Below are 23,731 nucleotides of genomic sequence, written 5' to 3'. Positions count from 1 at the left end.
AGACACTGTGTTGCAGCACTGAAAGCAACAGAACCAAATCTTGCTTAATTACATGTTTGTATCTATAATTAAGAACTAGATTTTGGTTTTGTTTTGATTTTTTTTTCCTTATGGTGATATCTCCTTTCTTAAATAAAAAAATACTGAATAGCAACTGTAAATACTGGTGCTGGATCCAGGCCATAATACAATCAGATATGGGTTGTTTAACTCATAATTTATATCTTTCTTTATCTGAAATAAAGAGGGGAAAGGGAAGAGTCGGTAAAACAAGATAAAAACTCATTTTTATTTTATTGAAAACCCTTCTGTTTATATTATGAGAATTTAGGAGGAGTTTCCTACAGATTATGGTATTTTTGGCATCACAAAATCTCCCGTCTTCTGATCAGATACCAAGTAATGAACTTGAACCGCACCCAGCTATGCCAGGACGTGTCATTAATTCTTATTGTTCACCTCTGCCATGATGTGAAAACATGCTCTCTAGGGCACACCCAGTCCCAGGGTCCTTTACACATTTCTTGAACACCACTTTGTCACACAGAAATCGATCAAAGCTAATTTTTTAATGCAAAATTCTCTTAGAAGTGAACTTGTAAAGATTTTTAACTGTTTACACAGAAATAAAATTACAACTTAAAAGACGCAGTTCCTAAATAGAAGTGTGCAATTATCCAACCTTCTTAGCTGAACAAAAACTGACCAGAATGAATTAATCCAGGAATGCACACTAAATCTCAGTTTTATGCTGCTATAATGTTCAGAAAAAATAAAGTGCACAAGCAGATTCACACACAGTGACCACAGGTTTTATGGTAAATACTTGAATAATTGGGAAATACATACCTGTTCCCATGCTGAAAAATAATCTCCTCGTTCAAGAAGAGGAATGTAACCTATCGTTAAGAAGCAAATCCAAATTGTAACTCCAAATAAGGTTAGCCATCTCCGAAATAAGGATTCGATACATAAAAGTAAGTACATGACTGAAAATATGACAAGAACAGCACATACTGCAATAATGAAGGCAAGATGAATACGTGCTTCCTGAAAAAGCAAAAGAAAGCATTATGTTTGCTCCAACTTTCTCCTTTAGAAAAAAAAAACTGGAAAATTCATTTGTACTCTCCTGGAAACAGATCAGAACTCGGGTTAGCGTACTTTAAAAGCTACGCAGTCTGGCTGCAGCAGCACTAACACTTTCTGGTATTGATACATTCAGAGATAATACATAGTACTGAAGATATCCAGTCCACCTAGCTTCAGCTTCACCATTTTCATTTCCCAAACTAATCTTTCTGTTGTTGTCTTTTAAGATAAGTTATAATCCTGATAAATGCATTTACGGAGTTCAAGCTTTGCTAAAGGTGGTGTAGCAGCTCTTTTCCAAGTTTTACAAAGGATGACTTGCAACACATATGAATATTGTTGCTACTCTCCTTTTTTTAAAGGAATAAAAGCTGAACAGTTTACAAGTACAATTGGTATGATTAAATCTCTTTAGCAATTAACCTAAAGCAATTAACTCTTTCCACATGCAGCACTGCATTTGGAAAGCAGTGTTAGAAGGCAATAAAAGACTGTAACAGCTTCCTCATCACTCTTACAACATTATCTACAGATCAGCTACTCTTTTTTAACTGCTGTCAACTGAGTGCTTGAAGAACATGAGAATTTTTATTTTAGTTTCTTTTTTTTTTTTTTTTTAAACAGAATTATAATATGCTACACAACCACAACTTTCTTTAAGCTGCATCTTTCCTCTGCATACAGTATCCCTGCACTTTGCTGAATGAATACTGATCAATACTCACATCTTTGACAAAAAAGATTATAATTAGTGTGGTCCAGAAGATGATTGCAATGAAGAGCAGCAGTAGCAGGAGTGGAAGCTGCTGGCTCGAGTAACGGTACTTCTCATAGAGAGGGTCTGTGATCCTGCAGTCATCGCTTTCACTGAAGAAGTATTTACCCCTCGCTGGCATTTTATCCCAGCCTGGCTGCTATTTCTCTCAGCCGGCAGCGCACACACAAGGACACAGCTGAAACTCCTTCTTCACAGAGAATGCTTGACTTGTTACTGTCGCCTCTGCAATCCGCAGCCACACTGAGTAACCCGGGCTCTTGAATTTGACTTCTCATGAGCATGAACTTCAGATTTCCAATGCTTCCAAAAGCAAGACAGTTAGTCTTCCCAAAACCAGGAGTCTCACGCATGAATCTCTAAATCAATGCATATTGGTGCTGCTAGGATCTTTTTTATGGCTTTTTTTTTCCTCTGCTTTTTTTCCAATTATTATTTTGCAGGACTTCTTGCAGCAAGCGTGAATTTTGCTTCCTGGGATGAACTCTGCAGAGAGAAGATACAATTAAAGTAATTGACTTCAGTTGAGCGGACACGGCGTTCTCCAAGAAGAGTGAAAAGCACCTCCTTTCACACTGTTTTGATTAAAAGGAAGGAAAATGAGAAAATGATACAATTCTGTTCAAGCCAAAATTCACTCTACTGTATTAAAAAAAAGATACTTAGCTTCAAGCTGCACATACTGCATTTATCTCCAGTTAATAGTGTTTCTGCGGCTGTCGGTGTGCTCTATTAGCAATGAACATTAAGGAACGAACTGTATTGTTAATTGCTAATGACCAATGCTTTCCAAATAGATTCACAAATATAACTTGTTCCGTGCCAAATGACTTGCAGCAAAGCAAAAGAATGGGGGGATGGGACGGAGGGAAGCATGAAAAACAGGCTTTCAGGAGAAGTTTTATTAGAACTTGATAACAGGACGGCGGCTTCTTTGTCACTTGACTACCGTCACCATGGTGCCTATTTATGTGGGGAGAAAGAACCAGCTAAAAGGAAAGCCAAATTCTAGCCAGCAACTGTCAAAAGACAAAACGTTTAGCCATATGTGTTCACACTGCATTCACACTGCAGTCAGGAGTGGCAGAAAGGAAAAAAGTTTCAGAAAGCATACTGAATGATTTAGCCTATGTAAACACAGCCAAACACTAATATACCATCCTTTAACTAACAACCAAGAAGGAACAAATAGACATACCATACTGACACTGGACAAAGAAAAGAAACAGCGAACTTCTGCAGGAAAACGAAAAATTAACCTTTTGCTTACAGTATATCATAAATTTGCATTAATTATAAAAAGATAAAGAGTGTATTGCACTACTTTTACTGATCACAGAACCATGGAATTGTTTGGGCTGGAAAGGACCCTTAAGGGCCATCCAGTCCAACACCCTTGCAATGCACAGGGACACCCACAGCTCCAGGGGGTGAACTGAAGCTAGTAAGTTACGTTAGTTATGTAAGCTAAGTTAGTAAGTGACTTAATGCAGGTATTCAAAGCTGAAATAAAATGGAAGATATTCTTCAACACATCTTTCCCTTCTGCTTAATGGTACAACTGATATCTCACCTGAACTTGTTACTACTGAGCTCTCCTTTGTAATAAAATGGTCTTCCACAGCTCAACCGAAAAAATAATCCGGGCACATACATTATTGGCATATGCATCATAATGCTCTTTTGCTGCGTGTGTGAATGCATCATAAAGATCATTGGCAGCCAAAGGAAAGGAGATGCCAAGACAAAATTTAAGTATTCACGTCATGCTCTAATATCACATCATCCACATCACACAGGTGGCTGCTAAAGTGCTTCACTCTAGCATCGGCCGGTTCCTTGTTCAGAAAAGTGCATCAGAAGCTGCAATTTTCATCTTAGCCTTTCAGTGGAACGGTGATACTGCTGACCGTGGGAAGGTTTCAGCAGTAACTCACTCCAAAGGCAGAAAACTCACTACTCAGAAGACAAATTTCTTTAATATAATTTCAGAAATCTGATTTTCATGATAGTAAATGTTTTGAGATGCTTTTTTTCCCCTTCCAACTTGCAAAACCAAATCTGCTTTCTAAAATTAAGTATTAATTGCTATGCAGTCATACATTCACAGTTACGAGGCACATACAATCCTGCCTTGGGCTGCTGACTCTGAAATCCAGGAAAAACGAATTCACAGTTTTCATTCTGTAATTTATTCTTCTGACCACGTCTCTGAAAACACACCACCAGGGACAATCTATTCTACAGCTCAGTTGTCTAATTAGTTCTAACATCAGTTCAAAAGATGAAAAAGATGTTAAATATTAACTTGGAGCTCTCTCTGAATATTATTAAAGAGTTTTACAACATTCAAAGTCAGAGACAAGTCTTGTCAATGACTTAATTGCTTTTAATAATACAGAGAGTGCCAGCTTATCAATTCATTTATTCCTTCTCTGATTCTCACTGCCATGTACGTAATTATGAACGAGGCCTGGGTCATAGCATTTTCTTCTCAAAAACTCTATTAAGTAAAAAAATCCCAGAGCAATACTTCACTGGTTTAACAGAAATCTGTAACGCACTACAAAACCTTGGAGATAATTCTAGACTTGATTCAATTTGCACGTCTCCACTGCCACTACCAGAACCCTGCTGAAAAAACCACACAGCAACTTCTGCTCCTCCACCACAAGTTAAGTACTTTGGAATGTCAGATTTCTCACAATACAAGACATCAGCTACTTGCAGCTGCAGAACTGTCAGCACTGTGTGGCTTGATCTAAAACACATAAATCATTACTGATATCAAGTTAAATTACTGGAAAGAATTAATTAAAAACAAATCTTCTGTTCAAGAAACTAACAGACGTAGCTGGAAGTCCCCACTTTAGGTGCCTTTCCTCTGAATTCTTTCCAAAAGTCATCTTAAAACACAGAAAAAAGACGAGAGAAAACCAAATTCTAAGAATTCTCTGTCTCACAGGTGACAACACAACATCACCAATGGAAGGCACTCCTGTTTAAGTGTACATGAGCACTGCTCCTCACAGTATCACTTCTACTTTTTTAGGTCAGTTTCTTGGAGATTTGATGTTCTCACACCACAAGAGTGGCGTAACCCAGAAATGGCAACAGACCACAGAACCCAACAGCACTCCCAGAAGTACCAGCATCAAACACAGCACGCCTAGCAGGGACCAGACCCAGAGCTCTGGTCATCGCCTTAACAAGAAAAAGCATCCTTACTTTGGAAGTCCTCTCCTGTATTCTGGAGAATTAGAAAGGCGTAGGAACAATCTGTCAACACAATTATTTTGTTACGTGTGTATAAGAAATAACCCAAATAGTATGGATTGGAAACTGCACTGAGAACTGACAAGAATGCCTACAAAAGAAATACACAACATTCAGCCAGATCCAGATGAGCTCCAGCCATCTGCATGGAAGTTAATGTGACAAAAACCTGCTCAAACAAAGCAAGAAAAACAAATAAGACAACCAGCAAGATAAGACCCACGGCAGTAAGGTACCTTCCAGACCCTGAATCAGAACCACTACAGCAGCCTTGTAAATCCATTCTGACTGAAGCCAATAGAAACAAAGCTGCATTTATACTCAGCAACAGAAACTTCGGTAAGTACTGGGCAGAATTTCTCTCTCTCTCTCTCTCACGCATACACACACACACACACACAGCCACTTCTGGCTCACCAGGGCAAAGAAGACCATGTTTTCTGCAGATCTGATAATTTCTGAAGGCTCTATGCTTCCACTTAAAACAATTGCTAAACTCCCCAGTCTCCTACTGACAAAGCCATAGGATTTTGCTATAACAGATTGTGGAAGCTACCATCTTCTGGAGCTCTTCTGTTGTCCAGCACTAGTGAGGCACTTTGTGCCAATACAAAACATTTTCTTAGGAATGGGCCTTGTCTCTGCAGTCTCCGAATAGGCACAACTGCGCTACAGAGCCAGGAGAGATCAAGCGCTTGAAACAGAACAAAAACAAAATAGGAACCCAGTATAATGGGCTAAACTCACAAGTAATATTACAAAAAGTCAGAGAAAACTTCTTTTGCAGCTTGTTTAAGATAAGTGGTTACAAAAAAGCAAGTCTGATCACAAGGAAAACTAATCAGGGACCTTGCAGAGCACAGACAAGATGGAGGTGATCAAACTCCTGTCCTCCCATGGCTGCAAGAACTTACCCCACCTGCCATCTCCAGCCTTGTCCTGCACAGCAGCACCATTTCACTAGGGCACAGACTCCCCCAGCCATTTGCTTGCAGATAAATTTTCACAACAGAGCTACTTACTAAACATAACATTTTCCCACCTTATTTTCCAAACAGGCTACTGCTGCTTTCTGAGTTGCATCAGTGCTTTCCATTCTAATAGCTGACAACCACCTAAATTATTTCATTTGCACCCCAACTTTCATTCCAGGTGAGCATCTGTAACTACTGTAATTGTTCGGGAGATTTGATTTCTGCCTCCCAGTGATTTATTCAGCCCTGTATGTGCATTCTGCATCCAGTGCAGACAAACATGCACTGAACAGTGAGTAGAAATCAAGTCTTCTTTTCTTTTTTTCCTGGAAATGGGATCACATCAAAGTCCTGCATGACATCAGCCATTTAAAGCTTCTAGCCCCCAAAGTTTAATTTCTCTGAAACAGTACCAAATGGGTAAATGCCATGAAGCTCAGAATTTTTCTAGGTGCTTCTCAAAATATACTTAGATCAAAAGCTCAGTTTGAGCCTCTGTCCTGGTAATAACTGAGGGGTCTTGCCCTTGGGTCCCAGTTCTCTTCACAAGCAGGAGTTAGTGATATCTGTTCAATAGCACTTTGTTTCACCTCTAGCAGTCTCTCCTGCTGCCTGGACAAACATCTTACCTTCAGAAAGCCCCTACTTCCCCCTGCTTGCTTAGGGCTGGTTTTCTACCTGCACCCATCTCCTGGCCATTCGCCCTGCCTTTCTCATCTACTCCTCAAGGAAGTGGCAGAGGCTCAGCAGTTTTTCCCCATGATACACAGAAGCATTTGCATCAGCAACATTGCTCCAGACCTTTTCTATTTCCTTCTCTTTTTGTAACATGGTGCAGGTCACACATCAGCTCAGACTGATGGGATAACTTTGACAGCTTCCTTTCCAGCAGCTGCCTACAAGGATCACTGCCAGGGCAGGGCATGCAGGGAGACACAGGAGGAGATCTCAGTCATTGAGGGAGCACAGCACAGGGCCTCTCATCACTGAGGCTTTCCTCTTGAACTGTGGCACAAATAGCATTCTTCCTTGCTGACAATGCAAGGTAGAGCAATAGACAGAATGACATGCTATCTGATACAAAAATCAGACTGATAACAGAACAGCTCTTGGTATCCTTTTATCCTTGGTATCACTCCTTTATCATCATGATTTACAGAGCACAAGCCATTTTCAGACAGCTTTACCTCAGACTGCAGAGGGGATCCGGCAAAGCTGCATCTTCTGCTCAGTCTCCCATTCATGACTGTGATGCAAATGGCCAGAAACTGCATCCTTTCTCCCTTTTCCTTATTATTCCTACAGCTGCTGACCAAGTTGACATCTTTCCAAGCAGGATCTGAGTGTGCAGCAGTTCTGCTTTCCATTTGGAAATTACCAATGCAGTCACAAACACATTCTCAGTAACTGCCTCAATAGTTTTAAAAGTACTTATTTTTCCACTTAGCCGTTCATTTGCCAAAAATTCAAATCTTGCTGTTCACTAAAAAGCAGTCTCATCACTGAAACATTAAAGACAATCCCTAATAGCAAGAATCAAGTAAAATGATATCCACTGCTTGATTCCTCTCCATAACCACAGCACAAAAGCAAGCAGAACCAGTTTTTCTATTTTTAACTACAGTATCAAAGAAAGATGATACACTTTTGATTTTCATTCCATCTTTTGTTTCACACAAATGTCAACAGTGTTTCTGAAATGACTACAGCAACTTCCGTGAGAAGAGTGATTGCTGACCATAATTACCCATTAGCAGATATTACAAGGGAACTGGGAATCTCTAAACACCAAATAGAATTATTGGAAGAGTACTGCTGGATGAGTTACGAATCTCAGACAAAAACAATCTAGAATTCAGTGGGCCGCACAACTCATTTAGATTGGGAAACAAAGGTTTGCAATCCTTTTGGATTTTGAACACTTCATAGCAGTCACCACAGGAAATACCGTTCACATTACAGACCATTTCCTTTCAGAAGATAGTTCCAAGTGCTAGCCTGCAGCCCTTTTGGCCTCTTCTACTGCTAGAAGGATGTTAAAAGGAGAACTGATGTTTTTAATGACTTGCTTGCTACCTGCTTCATTCCGCGTGCAGGTAGGTCTCTTTACAAAGGTAAATCATTTTTACGTTTTGCAGTTTCTCATGCAACATTCCACCTTTCTTATTTATGTTTAATTTGTGAAGAGATTCTTCTGGTATACAGAAAAAAATCTGATCTAGATTAACCTTCCACTCATCACTCAAAACTCAATTTAAATACAAAACAGTGTGGCAATTGGAAAAAATAAATCAGGAGGTAGATGTAGCCCCACCACACATCAAAATGGTCATTATTAATGAAACAGAACAAAGGTTAAACTATGACATTAAGTCACGTAGACTATGCACTTTAACTTCGAAAGCTGTAATGACACTTGGGCTGAACATCCTGCAAAGAAAGAGTAAAACTTAAACTTTCTCTTTTCACATTCCTTTCTGAAAAGATTGCTTTTTCTTGTGCTGTTAATCCTACAACAGTCTTTAAAATCAGACCAAGATGAGCAGTAGTAATTTGAAAATGATTTTCCGGTCGCTAGCAGAAGGGGAAGGTGTGAAACATCAGAGGGTGTATTTTCCCTAACCTGAGTCATGCAGCTGGCTCAGAGCCCCAGGACAAGGTGGTCTCCCTCACAAGCCCCTCTCCTGAGGCGCACAGCCTCCCCTGGCACCTGGCTACTGCACTCACCTGCCTCCAGGCTGGGCTGGCCACCAAACAAAGCAGCAGTCAGCCTTGGTGGTCACACCTCTGTCATTGCACTGGAGCGTGTCAGCGAGCAAAGGTGGCTGCGGAGCTCGGAGCCAGCCTAGCATTTGGAAAGGCAGCAGGCAAACCACATGTAGGAGGGCTTGGGAACTGACTCACCCCTTCCCGTGGGTCTGCAGCCCAAGGAAAGGACACCGATAACATCACCTCTGGATCTGGGGTGGGGTGGTGGTGTTCGTGTCTAAATACCATGATGGTTACAGGATCTGCTTTGAGGATAAGATAAGCTGGTAAAGAAGGAAAAAGAATTCATACAGCCAGAGCAGCACAGCTGAATTAGATGGGAGGGTTTACTACTGTTCCAAAATGGAACTGTGCAATGACAGTTCGACCAACAAATCTATTAGGCCTTATAATTAACTTTATTTCCATCTCAGCAGGAAAGAAAAAAGTGCTATTATAATGCTGATTTTCGTAAGCCGCCAACTCTAGGGTGTAAAACAACATATCACACCAGAAGGTACTCAGCTGTGCTTTGTATCTTCCAAAGTCCAAGGTGCATGATTGCTTCATGAGTCCCAGACACTCTGTCCTATCTTACTGATAGATTTTCTGACTTCACCTGGTTTAAAATTGAACTCACAACTACAAAAGTCAATATCCCACTTACACTAGGTTCTCAATGATCTATTTAGAAGTTGTGTCTATGAGCACCGTGTCCTCAGAAGTCTGGGTGAGTTTTCAACTTTATCAAAAGCAGCTTGCAGTTATTTGTAGTAATAAAAACAGCAATATTAAGCAACTTATACAACATTTGAGAGGAGAAAAAAAACACCAAAGAACCCAGCATATTTAAATCGAAGACTACAGGCAAAAATAGAGTGTACTATAGAAAGCCTCAACATTTCCCACTGAATATCCATAACTTTTAGAGAAATTGAACTCCCTGATATTTTCAGATTTATTTTTTTTTAATGAGTGTGGGGAGGAAATACATTACGCTAAGTAATACTGAGTCAATATTGAAATTAACACTAAAAAAAAATAATCACTTTGAGAGGTATAGTCAGACTGACAAGAAATTCTTTCAGATGTCATCATTTAGGATACAGAATTATACGCATATAGCAAACAGAAAAATGCTAAAGCTGACAAGCTATCCAAGCTCAGCTGAATTACATCTAGAATCTAATCTCCCTCATTTGTATAGCAATGTTTCAAATATCCCTCTGCTTTTCTGTCTCACTAAAGCAATCAAGTAGCACAGACTGCTGAGGTGACAGAGCCAGTGTAGACAGACGTAGCCTGACTCTTCTAATTACAGCTAGGTATGCCAGGAGATGTTCAAAAAATAAATAATCACAGTGACTGCAACAGACATCCCCCGTTACCCTTATCTTCTCCCCCTCCCCATCTCATTTAGTTATTTAGGGGGAGTGTTACAGTTCCAGATAAATGTGCGTTTCCCACCTCTAGGGTAAACAGTATATTTGCACAGAACAGGTGCAATCATAATATGGCAAGGGATAAGGGGCATGCTGTGGGCGGGAGGAAGATAAAACCTGTCCTGAGCAAGATAAGAAACCACTTGCTGTTTAGATTTAGGTTCAGTTCAACCAAAGACAGTGAAAAAGAAGCAGGCTCAAAGATGAAAACCTCTCTTCTCTCTCTACTTCCACATACCGAGTAGAAATACAGACACAGCTGAGTCTGCACTGCTGCACTGAATCCAACCACCTTGCTTTCTCAGGCTTTTCATTCTTCCAGAATCTAGATTTTTGGAAGAGTGAACAACACAGACATTCATACAAAAAATATACCACTGAACAGTAGGTAACTAACCTGTAGGGCTGCTCAAAGCACAAATCAGCACTATTTTCGTAACATACTCTGTCATCAAAAGCTATTACAGAACTAAGAATTTTCAAGGAATTGTATCAAACATCATAACAAAAATTCAAGAGTAAGTAATAATACAAGAATCACATTGCTCATTTTTTTTGCCAAAGGCAATGATTGTTCTTCCCATCTCATCTTCCGCAGCATTCTTCAGGTTAGTATTCCTCCAGAAGCAAAGAGATCTACAAGCAGCTTCACTTTGGAAATAAAACAGCCTGAGGCTGAGGGATGTTCAATGGAAAGGACACACAATACAAATATTTTTATTATGGTATAAAATGCCCTTTAAGTTTCAGAAAGCAAAGCCTTGCTGTCAAATGGGGGGAAGGAGACACTAAATCCCATCCTCCTTGTTTAATGACTACCACTTAAACAGTAAGTTCTATGGAGTATGTGTTTTTAAACATCTTACTTCTGTGCACCGTTTATTATGTGGGGATTTTAAGAGCATCTTCAAATATCAACCATGCAATATTGGTTACACCACCACATCTGTGCTTAACAGCCAAAACCAAAACTAAAACTAACACTTGCAATGAGGAAATTCCCTCCCTTGGAGGGTAAGTGTGAAAGCACCACTATGGAGATGTGCCTATACTGTGAACAGGAAGCACTCTTCCTGCAGTTGTACCCTACCTCAGGGCACAACAGCAGCCAAACAAGAACTGTTCTTGTAAGAAAGTTTTGAAAAAACACAATATTAGGTTTTAAAAAAGGGCCCTTTACAGATTCACTCTGAAAGAAACCACCACCAGTGGGGTGCAAACTTACAAACTCTTGGCTTTTTAGTCATACTTTAAGCAATGCAAGCTTCAGAATTGTACAGGAGTCACACACATTTATCACACAGGCTACATGCCACAGATGCCTGGGTAGATACTTTTGGATCTTTGAAAGAACAGAAGCAGAACAAAGCTCTCCATGTTGTACTGCCCCACACACAGCTTGCACACCTCATGAGAACTGTTTGCACTGTAAGCTTTGATTGTCTATCGAGATACTGTAATTGATGAACACAAATCTGTGATCAGTATCATTCTTCTTCTTTCATCTTATCCTCCATCTTTTATTTTCAAAGCTTTGCTTGGCAGCCAACCCCACTGTTTTCCACACTAACAGGCTACTGGAAACCTACCTCATGTGAAGCACTGACTCACTATGGGAAACACTGGTGTCTCAACAGGCAACAGCTGAAATGAAGCAGATGCTTAAAGTAAATGATTCTGGAACAGCTTAACTCTTGAGATTCACTCATACTAAGTTCAGTTAGCTGGTATGAAAACAGAAATAGTTATTACCAGAAACTTGAGATAATTTGATAGTTGAGTAAAACTTGAGAATATGACAAAAGTCACTTTCCTTTAAAAAAAAAACAACCAAAGAAGAAAAAACACAACTATGCAGTTACTGCCTTGGAGTAAGACAGTTCACAGAAGAACTTTCCAAAACAGCAAAGGACAAAGTCACTACCACAGAGGTTATCACACTGACGATCAACATCCCATCAATCCCCAGAGCTGGGTGTAGCCACTGAGAAAGCACTTCTTAGACTGCAACTCTAAGGCTGAGCTGTGCACAACAGGTTACTTGCGGGTATTACTGTCCTGAATTTTACTCCTGCTTAAAAACAAATACAATTGTTGTTTGCTTACCATTACAGGCCACAGAATTCATCAGCAAATGTAGTATTTCTTCACTCTACTGTGGTTCCTTTGATCATTTTGAAATTTCGGCAGCAGAGTGAGTGCAGCCCTGTCAGGTACGACCCCTGACACCAAACCTTTGAGACGGCCCGCACACCACCCTGCAACAAGGCAGACAAGAGCATTCTGAGAATCACCATCAGCACTAAGAATTTTTCTATTTCTTACCCTCTTAGCTGATGGAAGAAAAATACTTTTCAGTTTCCCCACAGACAATGAAACTTTGGCCTAGAAAAATCAATACAAGAAAAAATTAAATATTTAACTATACTGGGTCAAGCTGCAGAATGAAAGTAACTTGCCTGAAATAATGATAGATGGAAATGTCTGAGATGAAGGCAAAAGACTGATGAGAGGTACTGTCCTGGTGCTAACTGATCTCAGTGCTTTGCAAGCAATGACAACAAATGGGAGTCTGCTAAAAATGAAAGAATATTTTTCTTAACTGACAGCATTCTTCGTAATAAGAGCTGTATGTTTTTCCAATAACTTTTATTACATATGAGATGAAACATCAGCAGTTTCATTGAATAAAACAATGTATAATTCAAAATAGCATAACATTCAAAGATCAACTTTTACAAGTTCCTTCCTTGCACCCTGCAGCTTTGAATGAAGGCTTATCGCAGTACTGCTAGCATGGAAGTGAATACATTCTGACTCTGCCTACTGGTTTTGTCTTGAGGCACAAGAGCAGGGAAGCACATTCCTAAGATGTGATGAACTGAAAATTTGATCTCCAGGTGAGCAGGTGAGCAGAAGACTCATTTAGTAGAGGTTCACTTTGGAAACTGAATAGCAAATGGAACTGCCAAATAGTCTGGCATGAAATGACCATGAATGGAAAGTGTTTTATTGTAAAAAAGGATTCAAGTAAACCTGCAGTAATTTGCTGTTAAACTCTTGCTAGTACATACATACTAAAATCACCGCTCAAAATAGGCACTCAGTTTTTCCACTTGTCTCAATTTCTTCTGAACGTTTCTTGAAAGCAGATAGAACTCTACAAAATACTGCAGGACTCACAGATCAACACCAGGACTTCCTATTTCTTGTAGAAAAATTTGCAACGTTTACGTTTTCCTCCTTCATAGTTATAATTGCTTCAAAACTATCTGCTATAACTGAAACACTTAAGATTTTTATCAACGCCAGAGACCTTCCACTATGCAAGACATGTATGATAAATAAAAAAAAAAGCATAATCTCTTATTTTATCCAAGTTTAACCCAGCTCTCAAGGTCACTCAAATCTTACTGCATAACACTGCAGTTCTCTCACAGCTCACACATCTACTTTTGTGGCATCAATATGCCACATTTGCACACTTCATTTTGGAGACTTCACAAGATCGGGTCATACAGCACCAATCACCTTCTCTCCAGTGGACAATTTCTGGATCTATAAATTTTTGTCAAGGATGACAAAGTACTGTCCTCTTCAAATAAAACAGTATTGTACCTCAAAGGCTTAAGCACAGTGTTATCAAAAAGCATTTATCTTCATTAGCCTAAAATAAGAAAGGATAACAATATACATGTTAGAATGTTTGTATTCAGAGACACCTCTGTCCACGTGAACATACACACATCTGGACACAATTCCACTCAGCATCAAAGCCTCTGGAAGCATTTCTGTCACAATGGGCTATGTGTCCAGTACAGACATAAGAATGAGGACAAGTTGTAATCAAATCACATTACTTTTTGCATAGCAGTTAGCTTCAGCAAGCCACACCAACGGACATCAATTTATAAAAGTCAGGTGGAAACTGCAAAAGATTCTTAAGAGAAAGGTCAAGACCTTGACAAAGGCTGCTGACAGCCTCGGATCTAAAACAGAAAGGAAAAAAAATAAAAAAGGTAAACAACATCTCACGGAGTTGATCTATCAAGGGAGCTAGAAATCCACCGAGCGCATGTATGCACATGTGTACACATAGATAAAAATAAGACTTCAACCTCTGTATGCCTTAATAGAGGTACATGTTCAACCTGGAATGCCCAAGCTAGTTTCCACTCACACCCCAAGATTTCTCTAGCATTAAGGATGACTCCCTGGTCATCAGCAGACAGACGCCTCGTTCTTAGAAATGGGTCAGTGCTGTCCAGGGATAGAGCCAGGCAGCTGCTTACTGGCACTCAGGTGGGACAGGGAGGGAAACACCTGACAGCTGAGGTGTTCCAGAATTGCATAACGCCTTTCAGAAAAACACACTGTAATGCTGTTTTGAAACCATCCAGAAAGAACACTGGTCAGAGATTCTGGAAGAGGAGAGAAAGAATTGAGGACTGATGTTTTCAGTATTTGTGAAGGGGCTTCATTCCTGTAATTTGTATGTGCAATGTATCTGATTAGCTAGTAGAGGGTTACATTAAGGACTATGCCAAATTCCCAAAATTTCAGTGAATTCAGTTTTATTTTATTTCTTAAAAATGTTCCAGAAAATACGACTTTCCCCAAAGCCTCTGACAAAGGCTTACATGTGAAGTCACTTATATGCGACTTCATTGGCACCAAGTTGCTCATCTGGAAGCAGTGTCAGGACCAGGACCCAAGGGCAGCAAGTCTCATGGCAAACACAAGCACTGAAAACAGAGACAGCAAGCAAGAGAACAGATGTAGAAGACATCTACAAAGAGGAAAAAAGGTTATTCTGTTTTTGTAGCTGAAGCCTGTCAGCACGCAGCACTCTGCTGATAAGCAGCAAGTTTCAGGAAGTGATACGCAGGCTGAGTACTTTGAGCCTTTTCTTGATCAGAAAGACAGACAAACTTCCTTGTGCTCAGCGCTAACCACAGGCACCTACTGCCCTAAGAATGGGCACAGGCTGTCTTCCTTCTGATCGAGGCACATTTTAGCAGCTCCACCAAGCGCACTGCACCTTGCTGCTCTGACAGCAGCTCCTTTTCACACCTACCAATTTGCTGCTTATGTCCTGTTGAGCTGGTGGATCAATGGTACACCTGCAGCACGGATCCGTTTTGATTTTGGTTTGGTTGTTTTCTTCTTTTTTCTATTGCTTTTGTTGTTGTTATTTTTAAAAAGTTTTTTCAAGCTAAAACTGTTACAGGGTGAAAAACCTGCAGCCAAGCTGTAATACCAATAATAACATCTCTTCTCTTTACTCTTTAGCAAAACCTTTTGTCTACCACTTCAATTTTCTTACAATTTTTTCCTTTGCTTTAGGTTTTTAGTATGAAGAAATCTGTTGTATGAAGAAGACAGAGATGAAAGCAGTTGTCAGCCAATTTTGGAGAGAGTTCATTAACATCAAGAAACAACAAACGTGACTTAACAGAAGCTCCAAGGAGAGGGACGGATCAGTTTTGTGTTACAAAATCCCAGACTTATCGTACTTTACCCAAAGGCAACACCTCCTCAGAGTACAGACCTCCCAATTACTTTCATTTTCCCAAATGTCTCAAGACATCTGCTCACTCATCACTGAGCAGCACAACTAACCCATAGAAATTCACATTTCATTGTGGTTACAGAAATCATACAGAAAGTCTGAAAGTAGCAGTTCAGATTCATTTTTCTTCTACAAAGCACTCCCCTTCATGCTCTTCTCTTGGTCCAGTTATGAGAAATACATCCAACTTTTGATCAGTGGCTTCTTTAATTTAATATTAATACAATCCATTACTGGGTTTGGATACTGTTTCGTAAAAAGTGTTCCCAATCTCCTTACTCAGACATTCTTACTGGTTCATTTGACGCCTCCACAACCTTCTGTAAAGAAGCACTGCAAGGTTTTTGGTTATCTATTTGGTTTGTTTATTAACTTCAATGAGTCTCAAGAATTTACCCTGGCAGTAGGTGTAACAGAAGTGGTGCTCCAGCCCTACCTTGAATGCTCATCTACATCTGTACAGTTGTGGAAATACCTTAATTCAGATCAAATTAATCACAATCATATTGAGAACGAGAAAATTTTAACCTTTGAACCGAAATACTGAGATTCGCTTGAAGTCCTTTTAGGCAAAATATAGTGACAGAGTGTTTAGCAGGTCCAGGTTTGGAATTCTTTTTACCAAATCTACAACAAAATGCATGTTATTGGAATACGTACACAAAAGATTTTTTTTCAGGAAATATGTAACTTGGGTTACTAAATGTTACTAAAATGTCACACTATACTTCAGTGTCTTAAAAGGCAGACACCATTTTGTAACGCTGCTAAAGTTATCACCTGCAGAAACTAGAGTCCATAATTAAGAACTCCCCAATGTATTTCAGAAATCCTTAAAATACAATTCATATTCTCTTTTTTAAAAAAATAAACAAGCATAAATGAAGAAAACTAAAATTAATACATAGACTAAGATATTTCCTTCTACTTTACAGTTCAGCAGGAAAAAAATCTCTTCCTTGTTATCCCAAATAGCAGTCTAAAGATAAATTGAGCTGATGCTTGGCTTTCAGCTTACTTTAACCAGCGACATATAAGGCAGCTTATTGGAGAAATGAAATAAATGCTTAGGAACAAAAGTCAGAACAAAACAGCATTAGATAAAACTGGGACTACTTCCTCTCCAGTACTACCTTCATAATTACATTGAAAACCACAAGAAAAGCCAAAAGTGTATCGATTCCTCCCATAAAACGAATTTTAAACTTTCTAAACAACAGCAGAGCAGAGCATTGTGACTGCACTAGTTGCAGCTCCTGGACAATCTGCAGTTCCCTCCTTCATTTCACCTTTTCTTACACTGGAACTCTGTGGCTACCAACGTCTTACAGATGTCCCTCTGGATATGCCTGGAAAACAGGACTTCTATGCAAGGACCGATTCCTGCTCTCTGGGGAGTAATATTTCATTAACACAGGAACTATTTCCTGAAAGCAGGAAGTTTGAAGTAATAAGACACATGCAGAGCCCGTCCCAGAAGTACTCCAAGGTCTCCAAGATTTTTTGCTACGATCTTTATTGCTCCAGCAGTTTTAAAGGTTTCATAGCACTGCTGGAGTGCTTTTAAATTTCAGCAACTAGAGTTCTCAATCTGGTGCAAGAATATAAGTAATTAAGAACTTAGCAACATTTAAACTATTTCTCATCTAGAATTGCAATTTTTTATAAGTAAAGGCAAGGATAGAAACACCATTACTACAGGCAGCTGCAAAGCACACACGGCTCCTGCAAGATCTCGCAGCTCTCCAGCATCAATGGCAGCTCTTTGCCAGAACCCAGCATGGCTCCAACACACGCTGTCCTTCTGTCAGCACGTTCCTACTGGTGCTTGTTGTACCTTGGCAGGGCTCATAGCAACAGGGCTGCACCAGCACAGACAAAATGTGGATGTACACCACAACTAGCCCCAGTGAAAGGCACTGCAGAGCTGAGTGATGTGGGATCTACTAGAAGAGACAGAAAATATGCCATGCTGATAATACAGTGATGCGCTTCAACTAGTCATCCAGAACCAGGTCAGAGAGCATAATGAAATAAAAAGGGACAGAAATGACAATTTAGGAAGTAACCAATTCAAAACTGAGAAAAGGCAAAATTTTTTAATGAAAATATAACTATACTATGTAACTAAACTCCATAAAATCCCAAGTTTCTCTCTTATTGCTGGTGGAAGAAATACATGGTTTTGGCTTTTTTCTTTTTCCTCTCCAAGTATATTACATCAAAAAAACTCTCACTAAAAATGGATTTCAGCAGTAGCTCCATGATCTGACCAAATGGTAGCATCCTAAAAGATAATCCATGATCCAAATTAGAAACACCAGGGGAAAGCAAGCAGCCATACATAGGAAAAGCATGAAAACCATGAAGTTCCTCAGAAGCAAACCTGGGAAGAAAACCTAAGCTTCATAGCTTGCTGGCAAGATCTTGCCTGGTAAATCAGGGAGGTCCCATGGAAGCATAAAACACCCATTTAATTAGTGCCACAGCCATCTCCCCACTTTTCAAAATTCTGACTGCTTTTAACTTTCACTTAAAGTGTCCACTACAGTTTAAGAGCAGGCCTGAAATCCGAACATTGCCAAAAACCCAATATATTATTTTAACAATCACATCCTGTGGTTAAAACATAATAAATCGCAGAGGCATTTCTCCTGCCTGCAATCCCTTCTTTCCATCCTGTGCACATACAAATTCTCAAAGCCATCTGAAGCTCTCAGCCTATGAATGAGAAGGATGGCTGCTGTGGTTAAAGCAAAGAACTCAAAACCCATTTTCTAACTTTCAGCCCTCCCAAGATCTCCCGCCGGCTGGCTCTGAGTGAGGCGTGCTCCCTTTTGTCTCTCAAAGGGGCCGAACTAATACCAGCACCCATCCACAAAGGTGCTGACAAAATAAATGAATACTTGAGACATCTTAAGAGTACAGCAGTCCAAAGCTTGTACGACACAAACCATTTTGGGCTATAACAACGCAATACAGTAAACATCAACTTTTGAACTTAAATTTTTTGCTTAACTTTAATCTTATACTTGCAGAAATTAGCCCTGAAGGAGAAAGCCTGTTTGGCCGTGACAGGAAGCACAATGCCAGGCTTTAAATATCACATAAAAATAATTAAGTTATTGCATCATATTATTATACTTATTTTTGAATATAAAATTAAATAAGAATGCATGTTAAGGATAACTGAATGCCAGTCATTCAGCTCCCAGCAATAGTCACGGCAGTTACAGAAACAGAGTCAATCAGTGCTGCAAATTCAGTTATGAAAGCGGGAAAAAGTCCTTCATTTATGGTTTGATCATCTGAGAATTAAAGGTGGCTTTTTCAATATACCTAAACAACAGCAAGGCAGAGCAGCAGATAAAATCATAGGGCTTCTTGCATCCCTTTCTCATATTTGTAACCCAACTACTACATTTTTTAACGTAGGGTTCAACCTGACTGGTAGATTATTGCCATTATTTCATTACTTCCAAAGTATAAGTTTCTGCTCAAGTAAATGAACCCTACTATAAGAGGCCAATGGCCTACCAGTGAAACGACAGGTACTGCTGCCAGGGATGTACTCAAATCCAAACAGCTGCTATGACAAGTTGGCAAGTTCACATTAATGAATCAACTCCCGCCCAACTCACCTCCTTCCCTTTCTGGTTTAAATTAGTTTAGTGAACAGAACTCTAGAGAACTTGTGCTGCTCATTTTTAACAACTACACCCGTGGATCTGGCTCCAGCTCTGGGACAGGGGCTTTGCTGGTAACAGTTGTTCAAAAGAGCTTCCCCTTCTCTCCCTCCCCACTGCTTGCTCCTACCTTGTCACCACGCGACACTGCTGTTTCGTTATGAGCATGCGACTATTTCTAGGCCCACACTCAGCAAATTCAGCTCAAAAATAACCTACTGGCGCCTCTCGGTTCTCGTTCCTTTTCCCCTAATAAGCCCAGCAGCACAGCAACACAGCGCAGCCAGGGCAGGTGCTGCGGCTGGCAGCAGGAGCAGGGCGAAGGCAGGAAGGAGCTGTGCCCCCTGCATGCCCTGAACCCAGAGAGATGCTAGGGAAGGTTCAGTGATGGGAAAGGTCTGCTGCTTGGGGAAAACAGGCTGCTCAGGTTAGCAAGCAGCCAGAACAGTCTCTATTTTAATGCTTGCCAGCAGTGACTGCCAGTTCAGCCAGTCCATACTCCCAGGGTATGATTCTCAAGAATCTAAGAAAGGGGAACCAATAAGTACACACAAGAGTAGCCTCCCCCCAGCCAGGCTGGCTTACCCCACTGAAATCAAGGCAATGCGAGGTGTGTTCCCCGAGCAGGGCGAGGGCTGCGGTTGCACCACTTGGACGGAGCTGAGCAGCGGCACCGGTCTGGGCAGCAGCTCTCCTTCCTGTGAGTCAGTGCTGAGCCAGACGCTGCCCTGCAGCCATCCCCGCAGCTCTGTGCCAGCAGAAGCCAGGACCCTGTATGGGCTGCAGAGCAGGATCCACGCTTTTGCTTACTAGAAAAAGATCTGTTATTTTATTTTTCAGAAAGAGCAAGAATATATTGCTAATACTTTGGGCAAGTTCCAGCAGCCAAATTACCGTTAATGCCCAGAGCGCATTCTGCTTTTGCCAGGGGCCTCCCAGAGGAGCACCTAACACCTCCTGTACTCTTGTTAGCATCAGCGTTTTGCAGGCAGAAAAAGCCAGAAGAAAAGCAGACTTGCTAGGATCACCCTATCAACACCAACTGCATCTGCTGACTGCCAGGTTTGTGCTTCCACCGCTTAATCATGCTGAGTGCCACCTAAAAAACAGTAACTTCACATGGGAAAAAATCCATTCTTCCATCCCAGACTGTCACATGGTAAGACACACACCACAAGTACCTGTATGTAAGTGCATGTCGGGGGAGGACTAAATGAAGAAGTTTCACAATCAAAAGAAAAAGCTTCAGCTCATGCTTTTAATAAGAGAGTTCTTAGTGCAAACAGAGAAATATCAATTCTGTTGTGACTATTTTTATGTAAATACATTTTATATGCTTTACACATTTTTACACACCTACGCAAATCACAGAACCAAGTCGTCCTGCATTTCATTTCCAGTTTAGAAAGACATACTATTTCCCAATGAGAAAGAAAAAAAAAGGCACAAACATGTACACGTTTTGTATTTCTAATGTAACGCTCTCAAACGTTTTCATGTCCAAAAGTTGCTTTTACTCTAACAACTTCCTTCAGATATTTCTGTTGACACTTAATTGAGCCATTTAACGGTCTCTGACAAACTTTCAACAGGGAATACCATGATGCTTGAAAAAAGAAAGTGTCTCAAACACAAAAATTTAACAAATGAAGCAGAAATGCAATAGCCTGTGCGACGTGACAAACCCTGTATTCATACCTAACACGTAGCCTGCTTCATTCAGGAGCCAGCAGCCAAACATCTGAGGGTAAGAAAAAACACAAACCATATGCAACCCTTCAGTGACCTAAACCACGCACAGAACAGGCACATCTACATTTTTAGCTACTCTACACACAGCCATAGAAATGCTGTAACATTTAGTTAAACCACAGCAGGTTTGTAACAAAGGTACCAACAGTACAACGTCCCTTTGGGAAATGAATTGTGCAGGGTCACTTAGAGGTACTGAGCACAAATTAAGAGCAGTAGAAGAATAAGTTCTTATATTGAGATAATGCTATGGACAATGAACAAAGAAACTAACATTCACTGAACTCCCCACCCAAAACACTGATTTATGAAATCCTGAGTTCTTAGACAGGATGACGCACAAAAGTAAAAAAAATAAAATAAAAATATAACAGCTGCAATCAACCATGCCAAGACGAGGAGATGTTTTGCATTCACTGTGAGCACTAGATGTCTGCATTATCAACATCATGGGTGAAAATAAACCTGTACCGTGAGCATAAAGCCAGAATTGTAAGTAATCTAAAATAAACAAATATTAAGAGTTACAGAAAATGGTATTCACAACAGGAAATGCATTAACTAATACAACAATTATTTCAAGTTTTGTTTGACTTTAAGCTTCCCCAAAGGTTTCCTCTTGGCTGAGGTGATGACTGGAAGCTAGCACAAAAATGCATGGAGAAACGTGTCATTTAAATAAAAGGCAACAATGCTGAATTAAGTACCAGTCTGCACGCAGTCCCCACCTTCCTTCCTGCAGTCTGCAGAGGGGAGGCCAGAGAGCTCTGCCCCAGGGCACAAGCAGATGGGGCCAGAGGTCTGGGCTTCCCACTGCTCCCAGGGATCAGCCACTCCTGCTCCGAGCAAACAAACGTCTCTCCCAGTTCATCCTTTTATGATCCTACAGAAGCCATTAATAGATCAGCCTAAGGAAGAGCAAATATTTGTGAATCTTCAGGAGCATCAAGGAACTCACTGACTGCATGGTAAATCTATACGAATGAATCCCCAAAGAGAAACGTGCTCACTCTGACTCAAGTGAAACAAAAGAAACACCAGCATCTCATCAATAAAAAAACCAGAGGTTTGTTTCAATACTCCTGCTTTTAAGGTCCTTACCGCTAGTTCTTGTTCAGAAATTATTCACTTGCACAGAAGAGTAAGAACAAGATAACAGCCCCAACACAACACCGTCTCACACGCTACCGAAACCCAGCATGTAACCTTGGTCATAAATTCCTTCATTTAGTGTGCTTGAAATCTAGAATGAGTAGAGAAACATACACAAAAGTGTAAGTCACAGGCCCAATTAAAGCGCACAGAAGTTTGCAGCCTTCTCCATTAAGGCAGGAAGGAAGTTATAAGAATGATTTAGTCTCCTGGCTGACAAGCTTACAGCTTTATCAGAATATTTATGCTAGCTGACATTTTTAGTATAACAGTAAATCACAAAACTGTGTGTTCTAATCAGAGCTTTCAGCACTTGCCCACAGAGAGAAATTAAACTTATGTCAAGAACAGGTGAAAATTCAGAAAGCATGAGAAAGAGAAGCTGTACAGCATTAAAACGCTTTTGAAAAAAAAGAGGGAAAAACAAACCCACTCAGTATCAGAAGTTATGGGGGTTCATAACGTATAAAATCTCCCCTAACAACTGCCAATGTACAAACTATCTCCTCCTGTAAATGAAGCCAGAACAAACTGTCTCACGTGTGCCTTACATAGGATGGCAATGCACACAGGAGGCATTACGGCTCGTTCCTCAGCAACTTTCTCTGCAGTCATCCTCCCAGGTTTTCATGCGGACCAGTTACCTGCCCAGGCAGGGGCTAAGAACTACCAGGACCAAAATTACTTTGCTATGCCCCAGCATGTCAGCAGACATACAGACTGCCTGACTGTGCACCATTCTGGAGAGGGAGAGAAAACACAGATGCAAAATACAGCTCTGCTGCACAAATTCCTTTCATTACTCATGATCTGACATCTACATTCTGAATGTCAATTGGACATTTCTAGTTCTTTGTAGGTAACATCCCTGTTTAAGACCCAGAGCCCAGTTAGGAGGATGGACTGTATTGCAACGTACTGAGGAAGGAGTGGTGCTCAGCCTCCACACTTGAACAAGGCATCATTAAAGACCATCCGCAATTACCTGGGCTGTTCCCTAACAGAACAGGTGGTTAGTGCCCATAAAAACCAGTTTTTCAGGTCTGAACTCAAATTGCATGGTAACCACGCAACAGACCACCCAGGGGTTTGTGCCCAACAGAGGGCCAGGCAGCAGCTGAGGGAATGGTGAGAGAATCCAAGCTTGCCTGGATCCTTCTGCCAGGTAGAGATAGGCCTGTAGCAAGTGTGAAGCACAGAGATGGGAGCCCAGGAGAGCATCAGTCAGACCCCAGGGAACATGTCAAAAAAGGGAGGCTCAA

General features: G+C 40.5%; 1 protein-coding gene across 5 annotated transcripts in view; it reads right to left on the bottom strand.

Annotated features, from left to right (window-relative positions):
• The window catches only part of ADCY7 (adenylate cyclase 7), a 59,690-nt gene that overhangs the window by 27,403 nt on the left and 8,556 nt on the right, over positions 1 to 23,731 (bottom strand). For 3 of the 5 annotated variants that reach the window (XM_052686745.1, XM_052686749.1, XM_052686746.1), the window contains exons 2-4: positions 12,414 to 12,565; positions 1,818 to 2,353; positions 850 to 1,050 (exon numbers count right to left, since the gene is read on the bottom strand). In XM_052686745.1, coding sequence (XP_052542705.1) covers positions 850 to 1,050; positions 1,818 to 1,988 — 372 coding nt within the window. In that variant the 5' untranslated portion in view covers positions 1,989 to 2,353; positions 12,414 to 12,565. The remainder of the gene's footprint in view (positions 1 to 849; positions 1,051 to 1,817; positions 2,354 to 12,413; positions 12,566 to 23,731) is intronic. The other 2 variants (XM_052686747.1, XM_052686748.1) reach the window with 1 other exon arrangement.

Source organism: Tympanuchus pallidicinctus, unplaced genomic scaffold (assembly GCF_026119805.1).
Source record: "Tympanuchus pallidicinctus isolate F22 unplaced genomic scaffold, pur_lepc_1.0 scaffold22, whole genome shotgun sequence".
NCBI classification, from domain to species: domain Eukaryota; kingdom Metazoa; phylum Chordata; class Aves; order Galliformes; family Phasianidae; genus Tympanuchus; species Tympanuchus pallidicinctus.
The sequence above is the reverse complement of the archived record's forward strand: the minus strand, read 5'-3'. Positions and strand labels throughout refer to the sequence as shown.